The sequence below is a fragment of the Prorops nasuta genome, unplaced genomic scaffold, assembly GCF_024137725.1.
Source record: "Prorops nasuta isolate Cenicafe-Biocafe unplaced genomic scaffold, Cenicafe_Pnas_1.2 PNAS00008, whole genome shotgun sequence".
Taxonomy (NCBI): Eukaryota; Metazoa; Arthropoda; class Insecta; order Hymenoptera; family Bethylidae; genus Prorops; species Prorops nasuta.
This window is the reverse complement of record NW_027116805.1, coordinates 217,222-230,954: the sequence shown is the minus strand read 5'-3', so window position 1 is coordinate 230,954 and position 13,733 is coordinate 217,222. Positions and strand designations below refer to the sequence as shown.

The window sequence follows — 13,733 nt, the reverse complement described above, 5'->3', positions numbered from 1 at the left end:
TCACGGAGACGCTATTTAGCGCTATTTGTGCTACTGCGCAGAGAAAATTGCCTATTATACGTGCGCAGTAGCGTTGATAGCGTCTCCGTGAACGCACCCTCTGTATCATTCATTATTATCAATGGCGATCAGTGGCCAGAAGCTTAAGCAGTATAGACAATAGTATAAACGTCTAAATTTTTTACGTTTCCTAAATTTTTGATTGTTTGATTGTAAACTTGATCTTTATCAATTATTGTTTCTAAAATTGAAAACACTAAATTTCTGTCAAGTATTGCAATGTGAATATATATAAAGAATTCAACAAAAATTATATAAGGTAAGTTCAACTGATACCTAAATTTACAGGCTTTTTATGCTTTCTTATTTTCAATATAGATATAGCTTGTTTCTTTATATTGTTGATATAAAATTATTTTTAGTTAAATATACATAAAAATGTTCTTAATAATAGTCAATAATAATTGAGAAGATCAATATTAAGCTATTTGTTTTTATTGTAAATCAAACATATTTATTGCTATTACATATATTATAGGTTCAAAACTGTCTACTTAAACAAAAAAAACATGCCAGGTTGTGCTGCAGTAGGATGTAACAATCGTAGTGAAAAAGGTTATATTATGAAATGCTTTCCAAGAGATGCAAAATTAAGGAAAATCTGGCAAGAACGAGTTGGCAGAGCTGATTGGGAACCATCAAATAATTCCTTTCTTTGTCATGTACATTTCCAACCTCAGGAATGGTCCATAACACATAGTGGTAGAATTAAATTAAAGAAGGGTGCTGTACCTTCTATTTTCACAATTACTTCAACTAGGAAGTCACCAAAAAAGCGAATGAAAATAACTAATATAAAACAGGAACAACAGAATGTTATACAAAATGAATATATGTTGGATGGTTTTGAAATTGATACTGATTTTTCATCAACTGGTAATGCTGAAGGAAAAGATTCTGATTTTTGCCAGATTATTGATCATTCTAACGAAGCAGCTAAGCTTCAAATACTTTTACAAAATACTAATCTTGATAAAAATAATTTAAAGAACTACAATCAAATAGATAATAATGAATTAAATGTAGATGGAAAATATATAAATGCTATTGTAAAGAAAGTACCAGTGATGAATGAGAATAAATTAATGATGGAAAATTTAGATATAGGTGCCCAATCTATATGTAATATTAAATCTGAGAAGACAGAAATTAAACCAGAGGAAACAGATATAGTTAATGATGGTTATGATGAGATAGAAGAAAAATTGAAACTTATTTGTCATGAAGAGCCTGTAGAAAATAAGGTTTCAAATCAAATCAATGGTGAAGGAAGTAACACAAATAACAATATTGTTAATGTGTATGCAGCATTTAACAATGAAAGACCACTGAAAAATGAAATAAGCCAAACATCAGTTGATAAAAGAGAACAAACAAATCCTACTTTTAATATTAAAATTTCTGATGATAGATTAAAATTAATGCATTCTGCCAAAAGGAAAACTTCTAATAGTATAAAAAAAGAAAACTCATTAATATTAGATACAAACAAAAAATGTATTAAAGGTGAAAATCATGTTGTACCAAACATAAAAGCAGCTATGAAACGTAAAAGGCATACCAGAGAAGAAATACTAAAATCGTTAAAACAATCCATTGGAAATGTATCTGAAGATGAGTCTTATTTACGTATGAAGAATGATATAATAAATTACATTAAAAATATGTCAGATTCAGAAATTGATTATTTTCATGAAAGTGATAATGTTTCTAGCGAAACCTTTAAGTTTACTATTAAAGTTACTGGTGATCCGAATGATGTATGTGAAATTGTAGATGAATTATCAATAAATGCAGATAGTGATATACAAACAATTAGTAATCATCAAAGTAATGGCTTGATTACTTCTGTTATAACAGTCCAAGAAGATGCAAAAATATTTTCTTCTCAAAATTTGAATCAGTTAAGTTGTAGCGGCCATGAAGAACAAAGTATAAACAATCACGATTATTCAGCAAGTAAAAATATGACTGATTATGGAAATTTGATGTGTCAAAATACAAGCAGTTCTAACAAATTAAATCAAGATCCAATGAAAAGTTTAGAATTTAACATTCAAGAACACATAAAGAACTCTAACTCATATATTATATCCAAGGAGTTTGAAAATTTACAAGAAAAAATCAAGCTTCAAGAAAATGTAATTGAAAAACTAACCAATCAATTAATCACTTACAAGCGATTGGAGAATAAAATGTTAGAAAAAAATGCTGTTCTTGATGCAAGACTTAAACAAGCTGAATTATTAACTGTCAAGTTAAATAAAAAAGCTGATCTACCTGTATTTGGTGGAAAGAAATATCTGGAATCTAAACAAAGATTAATTACAGATTTAGGAAACCGTGTAAATTATATGGAGGGCATCACAGAAAAATTAATGAAGACAGTAACATTAGAATCTCAAGATAGGCGAAAATTAGAAAGTCAGCTAAAACAAAAAGAAGATCGTATTAAAGAGTTAAATTGGAAATTAGAAAAAGCCTCTAAATATCTGGAAAGGGCTGAAAAAAATACAAACACATACAAAAGGAAAATGCTGAACATGCAAACTGTAATGAGAAGAAAGAAACTTTTAGATGAAAAAATGAGCAGGTTCAGTGAAATGCTAACTAATGATGCAAAAGGAGAATTTTCTGATAAAACTATATGCACTGCTATAGAAATTGAAAAAACTTGCAAACAAGAAGGCTACAATAAATTGCTTGCCTGTGGATTTCCTTTGCCTCCTTTATCAATTGTTCACCAAAAACTCTTATCTAATCGTTTTACCAACTGTGATGTAAATAATCAAATTGCAATTGGAAATACAAAGGAAACTACCATGTATAATGATAATTTTAATATAAAAAGGGAGCTTGATATGAAAACAATTAGCTCTTCTATTCCAGAAATAGATACTAAGGAGATGGAACTAGAGAATGCTGGAACAATAACAGGAACAGTGCAAGATATTTTTGATGAAAATAATGATTGTGATTTTAGTACAAATGACTTAAAAGAACATTTTATCATGGAAATAAATTCTGTTATGTAAATTTTAAGAGAAAGGTCCTTATTAGGTTTCTTCTTTACTGTAGGATTTTACAGTAAATTAAAAAGTACTTGTATTATGCTTTTGTTTTACCTTAAATTATAGATGCTTGTTCAGAAATATTTTACTTAGAATGATCGTGTCACAAAATGTATTATAAACATATGTACAAAGTTAGGAAATATATTATTAATGAGTTTTATAAATATAATCATACATTTTCAACATAACTACAAGTGTCAGTAGTCATATAAAAAGTAATACAATAAGTTACTTTAAAATATAATCGAAAACAACTAGTATAATAAATTTATTGCAAATAAAAAAATATTTTATGCTATTTTTTATTACAAATTTACAATGTATTAATAAAAATATAAGGCGTAGATAATTTTGTTTAAAGTTTAATATAAACAGTATTATCTATATTGATAGCAATGTCACCATAAAGGGTATACCCAATCACTCACATTTATGTCGGTAATATCTAATTATATCATGTTAGTTCTCTTTTTTAAACAATGCGTAAGACGCTACCGAGCTTGAGTTCCTTAAATCGAAGAATGTTAGACAAGAATTTTATCTAAATAAGCTTTAGGGTTTCAAGTAAAACAACACAATATGATGAGTAAACACTCTAGAAAAGGTTCTTTGGAAATGTAATTTTTACTTTGATAGTTCTTTTAAATAGAAGCCTATGTTTATATTATATTCTTTGTCGCTCTTTTTAAGATATTTTTAAAATTTTAGAAATAGACAGTAACCCAAGTATTTACAAGAATTTTTATTTCTAATAATATATTTGTAAGCATATGTGCATCGTATTAATGGGTACTGGTAACAGTGGTAACGTCAGTACTTGATTAAAACGCATCTGTGGTCATTTTAACATCTTACTACTAGACTGCTTGGTCAATTTTTTATACAATTATGCTCACATAAATTTAATAACTGTCATATGATCGTTTAATGTTAGCTTTAATGTGAAAGTATGCTTTCAGGCCCTTTAGAATTTTTAAAATGCTCTTGAAAGTAGCTATATAAATTTTTTATGATATAAATCAAAGTTATTATTTAAAAACTTGATTATACAGATGAGCAGTGCTATGGTAAAACATTCGGTATTAATTAATGCATTACTCGAAACCCCGTTGCTTGTGTAGGTAACATTTGTTTATTATTTTTGGTGCTTGAAATATTTTGCTTACGTTGGAGGTCGCGGACGAACCTTATAGTATAATTTTATTACCAGCATAATCGAATATTCACGCTATTAATTGTGAAATTATTTTTTTTGTTTTTAACAAGGATTTTCAATGTGGATATTTTTTATATTACCCCTACTGCCTTAAAATATACTTTCAAATCAAATATAATTTAAAAGATAATGTAGTACTGTGTAATAACAATTTTGTAAATTATATATAAATTTAATAAATTTGATTTAAAATCTATTTAAATATCAAGCAAGTAATTTCTTTTTATAAACTGTGTAAACTGAAAGCAATTATTATAAAGAGTTTTAAAATAAAATATTATAAACTTAAGTAGCTTTCCTGAAAAATCAACAATATGTTTATCAATTGATGATCTATGTTTTTCCTTCTTGTATTCCATCTAACTTTTCACATTCACACCAAGGCGTGCTTGACTTATCGCACATTAAAAAAATATTTAATACAGTTATAGGAGTTTCAGCAATTTTCATTTCTATAATATCCACTATTCTATATGACACATTATTTAATCCAGTTTGACGATCCCGTTTTCTTGTTACTTCTCTCTGATTAAAACATTTGATGGTATCCCTTTTACGATGATGTCTATCATGATTGTGCCTACAAATAATTGGATTGTTTGTATTATAGTATATGATTTTTTACAAGAGCTGTTTACTTTTTAGAGAAGCAATGGCTATAGTTTTCTTACTTAAATGTATTATGTATTCCAGTCGATATATTATTTGGTCTTTTGATACTTAAGCCTGCTTCTTTTAATCTCACATAAAATTCATCATCTTCAAGGCCCCAACCCCAATATTTATTTGACATTCCATTAACTTGTTGAAAATGCTCTCTAGGAATAAAAACTTAATATAAAGCATAACATAATATTATAAATCTCTCTGCAGTTTCAAAATTAAGAATAATTACGTTTTAATGAGAAGTATTCCACCAACAAATGTAGGATAATGATATCTTGGGTGTAGTTCTGGTGACGATAGATGATATGGACCATCTTTTGGAAATGAGTATAGAAGCTCATCATTCATGGGTAAAAGATCTACATCATGCATGGCTATATAATCATAATTATCTTTAACTTTATGAAAACCAACATTAATGAGGGATGCTCTGTTGAATCTGTATCTATCAACCTAAAAACATTAATTTTAAATCAATAAATATCACATGGACTCAAATAAAACTATTATCTTTTACAAACCTGATTTAGTATAAAGATATGGTAATTTATATTTTGCTTTGATAGAAAATTCTGCATGTGTGGCACAAACAATAACAGTTCCTCAAAGCGATCCCTAAATGGTACTAATATAGCTAACTTATGATCTGGTATTTTTACAGACTTTAAAAAATCAGTCACACCATTATCTAGTTTATCCTCAAGATTAGGATCAATCAACTTACATTTACAATCATCTTAAAGAAAAAATAGAAAGTTTATTATTAATTCACTTAATAGCTTAAAATAAAATTTACATTTTACCTACCTACATTAATTGGAGCTATACTTATTAAACATGTAATAATAAATGTAAGCAAAATACAACTTAAAATATATTTAAATTTTAATTTCTTCCAATTTAAACTCATAATAGAATATAAATAAAACTAAGTACAATATAGGAGTACAAATATGTTTCAGACATTGATGAGATTATTTAAAAAGGAAAAATTGTATTAAAAGCACTATAAGATTATTATCTTATTTTAACAATTTAAAACATAAGTTAACTGATGATGTGCAATAGTAGAGAATTAAAGGGTCCACTTGACTATAAGCACACAGGCCACAATATGCCGCAATGCACAGTGCACACCAGTGCACTCACTGCAGTCAGAGTCAGAGCGTCTGCAGTCTGTCTGTATGTACATACATATACATACATACAATACAATAGAAGGAATATCAACTGCTAATTTCCTGCAGCAGTTCAGAGTCAGAACAGAAGGCTGCCGTCTGCTGCTCACTGCTGCCGTCTCTGCCAGATTACCATGGGCCATATGTAGTAACTCATATAGATGTGACTCGAACTCGAGTCGAATTTTTATACTATAGTTTACGTTACATATACTATATATTTTTGCCTGAGTCGAGTTCGAGTCGAGCTCGATTCACGTCTCTGAGTACTACAACTCTGGTACAACCAATGCCAGGATTGCCAGGTATGGCTTTTTCTAATGTTTCGATGCATTTAGGAACTGCTTTAAAAAGACAGCAGCGCTCTTACTATGTAGTGCTAATACGCGCGCATATGTATAACTCATCCTCGCTTATCTCGTATATACACAATGGGAAATTAAATCATATGTAGCTCAGGCATCAGATAGTGTAGTAATGAATTAAATAATATAATTCAACCCGGGAAAGAAAACTATAGTATAATTAACGGGAATCCGTATACCGACATTACATAGCGAAAACTATTTCGCATGCAACGTCGTCATTTGTTGACGGATTGTAAAGTTATTACAGGTTTTTGGAAATGCCAGAAGCTTATCTACTAAGTTACGTTAGGAAAATTAACAAAAAATGAAAAAAAATTTTTGTTTAAATAAATATATTAACATTATTGAGAAACAACAATTAAATCGCAAAATCCCCCAACGTACTTTACTAGATAATGTTCATACGTTTCCAAAAAGTCCACAAAAATGTAAATCTGTCAAGAAATGACGATGCTGCATGCAAAATTTGGAAACGTATGAACATTATCTAGTAAAGTACGTTGGGGGATTTTGCGATTTAATTGTTGTTTCTCAATAATGTTAATATATTTATTTAAACAAAAATTTTGTTTCATTTTTTGTTAATTTTCCTAAGGTAACTTAGTAGATAAGCTTCTGCATTTCCAAAAACCTGTAATAACTTTACAATCCGTCAACAAATGACGACGCTGCATGCGAAATAGTTTTCGCCCTGTAATGTCGGTATACGGATTCCCGTTAAGGTGTGGTGTGCTCTTGGCACTTCTACAAGATTCCCAAAGATCAGAAAATTATTTCGAATCAATTACTAATCGGAAGGGATCTTGTAGAAGTGAGCCCCCCCACCACGACAAGGTGGCACACCGTCGGGGAGGGAGGCGGCGCCGCCTCACCTGAAACAAAAAGAAAACAAAAATATACTTGAAAAAACGAGTATTCAACCCGAAATGTGGAATGATTTTCAAGGAAAATATTCCCACATTTCAGATTCAAATTAGGAATTTCAAGGACAGACAAAGATATAAATTAATAAAGCATGCTATAAAAAGTGAATGAATAGAGAAACTAACTAAATTGTTACTTCTTTCCAGCGGTTAATTGAAAAGCTTCCTCCTCTCGAGCGTGAATGTTAATTCACACAAAGGTCAACCAGATCATGACTGATACTCTCCTCAGTGACTAATTACCCTTACATTCTTTATCCCTTGGTGTGGATCCGAGTTGTCACACGAAGAACTACTACGTCGAGGAAACGATTTACACATCAATAAAGATGGACCCCTATTAGGTGAACTTAATGAGCCAACGTCGAGAGTCCACAAGGACAAAGTAAGTAAGGGTTGATAGTCGCTGAAGGAGGATCAGCCCGAGCCAGTTGACACTCGAGAGTCCACTTCTCAATAAACACCTGTACTTGAATTAACAATGAATGAAAGTAATAAAAGTAAATTTGCCTATCCTTGAAATTATTTAAATAAATGTGGACTTAAGTAAACGGAGAGTGTTTACTTCCTACTCCTTGGTAGCCTTGTCCTATAAGCGTCCTTCCTAAAACATAAATTAAATTAAACAAGTATGAGAAATAAGAAAAGAATGTATTTGCCTGTACGTCTTCCTCCAACGACGGCTCGATTCCGAATGATGGTTTGATTCACTCCAACCCAGGGTGGCAATGGCGCATGATTAGTGTCGGTTCGTGTTGGATTTATGCCGACAATCGACAATGTGGTCACTACCCATGGTCCTCTCCCGATCCAACTGAAACAGAAAGAAAACAAAAATATACTTGAAAAAACGAGTATTCAACCCGAAATGTGGAAGGATTTTCAAAGAAAATATTTCCACATTTCAGATTCTAATTAGGAGTTTCAAAGACAGACAAAGATATAAATTAATAAAGCATGCTACAAAAAGTGAATGAATAGAGAAACTAACTAAATTGTTACTTCTTTCTAGCTGTTAATTGAAAAGCTTCCTCCTCTCGAGCGTGAATGTTAATTCACACAAAGGTCAACCAGATCATGACTGATACTCTCCTCAGTGACTAATTACCCTTACATTCTTTGTCCCTTGGTGTGGATCTGAGTTGTCACACGAAGAACTACTACGTCGAGGAAACGATTTACACATCAATAAAGATGGACCCCTATTAGGTGAACTTAATGAGCCAACGTCGAGAGTCCACAAGGACAAAGTAAGTAAGGGTTGATAATCGCTGAAGGAGGATCAGCCCGAGCCAGTTGACACTCGAGAGTCCACTTCTCAATAAACACCTGTACTTGAATTAACAATGAATGAAAGTAATAAAAGTAAATTTGCCTATCCTTGAAATTATTTAAATAAATGTGGACTTAAGTAAACGGAGAGTGTTTACTTCCTACTCCTTGGTAGCCTTGTCCTATAAGCGTCCTTCCTAAAACATAAATTAAATTAAACAAGTATGAGAAATAAGAAAAGAATGTATTTGCCTGTACGTCTTCCTCCAACGACGGCTCGATTCCGAATGATGGTTTGATTCACTCCAACCCAGGGTGGCAATGGCGCATGATTAGTGTCGGTTCGTGTTGGATTTATGCCGACAATCGACAATGTGGTCACTGCCCATGGTCCTCTCCCGATCCAACTGAAACAGAAAGAAAACAAAAATATACTTGAAAAAACGAGTATTCAACCCGAAATGTGGAAGGATGTTCAAAGAAAATATTTCCACATTTCAGATTCTAATTAGGGATTTCAAAGACAGACAAAGATATAAATTAATTAATAAAGCATGCTACAAAAAGTGAATGAATAGAGAAACTAACTAAATTGTTACTTCTTTCTAGCTGTTAATTGAAAAGCTTCCTCCTCTCGAGCGTGAATGTTAATTCACACAAAGGTCAACCAGATCATGACTGATACTCTCCTCAGTGACTAATTACCCTTACATTCTTTGTCCCTTGATGTGGATCTGAGTTGTCACACGAAGAACTACTACGTCGAGGAAACGATTTACACATCAATAAAGATGGACCCCTATTAGGTGAACTTAATGAGCCAACGTCGAGAGTCCACAAGGACAAAGTAAGTAAGGGTTGATAATCGCTGAAGGAGGATCAGCCCGAGCCAGTTGACACTCGAGAGTCCACTTCTCAATAAACACCTGTACTTGAATTAACAATGAATGAAAGTAATAAAAGTAAATTTGCCTATCCTTGAAATTATTTAAATAAATGTGGACTTAAGTAAACGGAGAGTGTTTACTTCCTACTCCTTCGTAGCCTTGTCCTATAAGCGTCCTTCCTAAAACATAAATTAAATTAAACAAGTATGAGAAATAAGAAAAGAATGTATTTGCCTGTACGTCTTCCTCCAACGACGGCTCGATTCCGAATGATGGTTTGATTCACTCCAACCCAGGGTGGCAATGGCGCATGATTAGTGTCGGTTCGTGTTGGATTTATGCCGACAATCGACAATGTGGTCACTGCCCATGGTCCTCTCCCGATCCAACTGAAACAGAAAGAAAACAAAAATATACTTGAAAAAACGAGTATTCAACCCGAAATGTGGAAGGATTTTCAAAGAAAATATTTCCACATTTCAGATTCTAATTAGGGATTTCAAAGACAGACAAAGATATAAATTAATTAATAAAGCATGCTACAAAAAGTGAATGAATAGAGAAACTAACTAAATTGTTACTTCTTTCTAGCTGTTAATTGAAAAGCTTCCTCCTCTCGAGCGTGAATGTTAATTCACACAAAGGTCAACCAGATCATGACTGATACTCTCCTCAGTGACTAATTACCCTTACATTCTTTGTCCCTTGATGTGGATCTGAGTTGTCACACGAAGAACTACTACGTCGAGGAAACGATTTACACATCAATAAAGATGGACCCCTATTAGGTGAACTTAATGAGCCAACGTCGAGAGTCCACAAGGACAAAGTAAGTAAGGGTTGATAGTCGCTGAAGGAGGATCAGCCCGAGCCAGTTGACACTCGAGAGTCCATTTCTCAATAAACACCTGTACTTGAATTAACAATGAATGAAAGTAATAAAAGTAAATTTGCCTATCCTTGAAATTATTTAAATAAATGTGGACTTAAGTAAACGGAGAGTGTTTACTTCCTACTCCTTGGTAGCCTTGTCCTATAAGCGTCCTTCCTAAAACATAAATTAAATTAAACAAGTATGAGAAATAAGAAAAGAATGTATTTGCCTGTACGTCTTCCTCCAACGACGGCTCGATTCCGAATGATGGTTTGATTCACTCCAACCCAGGGTGGCAATGGCGCATGATTAGTGTCGGTTCGTGTTGGATTTATGCCGACAATCGACAATGTGGTCACTACCCATGGTCCTCTCCCGATCCAACTGAAACAGAAAGAAAACAAAAATATACTTGAAAAAACGAGTATTCAACCCGAAATGTGGAAGGATGTTCAAAGAAAATATTTCCACATTTCAGATTCTAATTAGGGATTTCAAAGACAGACAAAGATATAAATTAATTAATAAAGCATGCTACAAAAAGTGAATGAATAGAGAAACTAACTAAATTGTTACTTCTTTCTAGCTGTTAATTGAAAAGCTTCCTCCTCTCGAGCGTGAATGTTAATTCACACAAAGGTCAACCAGATCATGACTGATACTCTCCTCAGTGACTAATTACCCTTACATTCTTTGTCCCTTGGTGTGGATCTGAGTTGTCACACGAAGAACTACTACGTCGAGGAAACGATTTACACATCAATAAAGATGGACCCCTATTAGGTGAACTTAATGAGCCAACGTCGAGAGTCCACAAGGACAAAGTAAGTAAGGGTTGATAGTCGCTGAAGGAGGATCAGCCCGAGCCAGTTGACACTCGAGAGTCCATTTCTCAATAAACACCTGTACTTGAATTAACAATGAATGAAAGTAATAAAAGTAAATTTGCCTATCCTTGAAATTATTTAAATAAATGTAGACTTAAAGTAAATGGAGAGTGTTTACTTCCTACTCCTTGGTAGCCTTGTTCTATAAGAGTCCTTCCTAAAACATAAAATAAATTAAACAAATATGAGAAATAAGAAAAGAATGTATTTGCCTGTACGTCTTCCTCCAACGACGGCTCGATTTCGAATGATGGTTTGACTCACTCCAACCTAGGGTGGAAATGACCGCATGAAAGGTGTCGATTCGTTATAGGGTTTATATCGTTATTGGATACGGGGTCATTAACCATGGTCCTCTAGCGCTCGACCTGAAACAAACAAAAAAATTAGAATAAATTTGGAAAAATAACGAGAATTCAACCCGCAATGTGGAAGGATTTTCAAGGAAAATATTCCCACATTTCAGATTCTAATTAGGAATTTCAAGGACAGACAAAAATATAAATTAATAAAGCATGCTACAGAAAGTGAATGAAAACAGAAGCTAACGAAATTGTTACTTCCTTCCAGCGGTTAATTGAAAAGCTTCCTCCTCTCGAGCGTGAATGTTAATTCACACAAAGGTCAACCAGATCATGACTGATACTCTCCTCAGTGACTAATTACCCTTACTTTCTTTGTCCCTTGGTGTGGATCCGAGTTGTCACACGAAGAACTACTACGTCGAGGAAACGATTTACACATCAATAAAGATGGACCCCTATTAGGTGAACTTAATGAGCCAACGTCGAGAGTCCACAAGGACAAAGTAAGTAAGTGTTGATAGTCGTTGAAGGAGGATCAGCCCGAGCCAGTTGACACTCGAGAGTCCACTTCTCAATAAACACCTGTACTTGAATTAACAATGAATGAAAGTAATAAAAGTAAATTTGCCTATCATTGAAATTATTTAAATAAATGTGGACTTAAGTAAACGGACAGGCAATTAAGCCTTACTCGTTGACAGCCTTGCCCTATACTTGTCCCTCTTAAAACTTAAATAAATTAAGCAAGTATGAAAAGTAGAAAAATAATTAGGATATTTGTCAGTACGTCTTCCTCTGATGACGGTTTGACTCCAAATAATGGTTTGTTTTTCTCCAAGTGATGGAGAAAAGGGTACAGGGTTGGTATGAATTCCATATCGAATATATATCGAGATTGGACAGTTTTGCTACTAGGAATAGTCCTCTTCCACTCCACCTGAAAATAAGAAATGTTAATAAAATTTGAAAAAACGAGTATTTAACCTGAAATATGGAAGGTTTTTCAAAAAAAATATTTCCATATTTCATTTTATAATTTGGAATTTCAAGAACTGGCAAAAATGGAATTTAATACGAAGATACTACCAAAAACATACGATTATAAAAAAAGGGAAAATGGTATTTGATTCTAGTTATTAATTGAGATACATCTTTCTCTCGAGAGAGTGAACGTTAATTCAATTAAGATGTGCCTTTATTAGTTAAACTGGACATGTGGGATGATAGAATCTCCGAGGAAAATGAAGTTGAGGTGATTCCCTTTATTTTAAAAGGAATTAAGAAACCTGAAAATGATACCCTACCTAATACCGAAAACTATAATGACTATCTAATTCACAAAGCTAAAGAGCCTACATATAACGCCAATCTAAACCTAATGAAAAACAGAAAATACGCGCAAAATAGAAATAGACGATACGGAGGATCTGAAAAAACTTAAAAACAAAACAAGAAATGATTTTAACCGAAGAATGGCCAACTGTAACCTACTGATAGGTTTTTGGTCATTCTTTAGTTAATAAAAAAAATTTTCACGGTTTTACCCGTGGGACTCACTCATTCAGCGAATTCCCAGCCATAATTCATACATATTCTGCGACAATACCGAAGATGGGAATGGTGATGTTGATGGCGATGATAATGGCGTTTATGATGACGATGGAGATGAGGACACTGACGTTATGCACTCGCGAAAAAATTATTTTTAAACGGCACTGCGCGAATTCTTTTTAAGGTACACTTCTCGCGACAACCGCACCACGCGACGAGCACATCACGACTGACACTACGAGACTCGGATTATTCAAAAGGCACTACGCGACGCGATTTATTTTTAACGTTACACTACCGGGACAACCGCACTACGCGACGAGCAGTTCACGACTGTCACTACAAATTCTAATTTTTAAATCAGCTGTGCGCTACGCGATTTCTTTTAAACGTACACTACGCGGGAGAACCGCACTACGCGACGATCAGTTCACGACTGTCACTACAGATTCTGATTTTTAAATTAGCAGTG

General features: G+C 33.1%; 2 protein-coding genes across 2 annotated transcripts; one reads left to right on the top strand and one right to left on the bottom strand.

The window, feature by feature from the left end:
• The first annotated feature begins 38 nt into the window (after nt 1-38).
• On the top strand, nt 39-3,095 carry LOC136775672 (putative leucine-rich repeat-containing protein DDB_G0290503). The gene is made up of 2 exons (XM_066730650.1): nt 39-319; nt 539-3,095. The coding sequence occupies exon 2, from the start codon at nt 570-572 to the stop codon at nt 3,093-3,095; it is 2,526 nt and encodes an 841-aa protein (XP_066586747.1). The 5' UTR covers nt 39-319; nt 539-569.
• Nucleotides 3,096-4,678: 1,583 nt separating this feature from the next.
• beta4GalT7 (beta-1,4-galactosyltransferase 7) lies at nt 4,679-6,622 on the bottom strand. Its single transcript, XM_066730651.1, has 5 exons — nt 5,824-6,622; nt 5,538-5,752; nt 5,246-5,469; nt 5,022-5,168; nt 4,679-4,930 (listed from the first exon to the last, which is right to left on the bottom strand). Exons 1-5 carry the CDS (start codon nt 5,924-5,926, stop codon nt 4,684-4,686), a joined length of 936 nt encoding a protein of 311 aa, XP_066586748.1. The 5' UTR covers nt 5,927-6,622; the 3' UTR covers nt 4,679-4,683.
• Nucleotides 6,623-13,733: the final 7,111 nt, after the last annotated feature.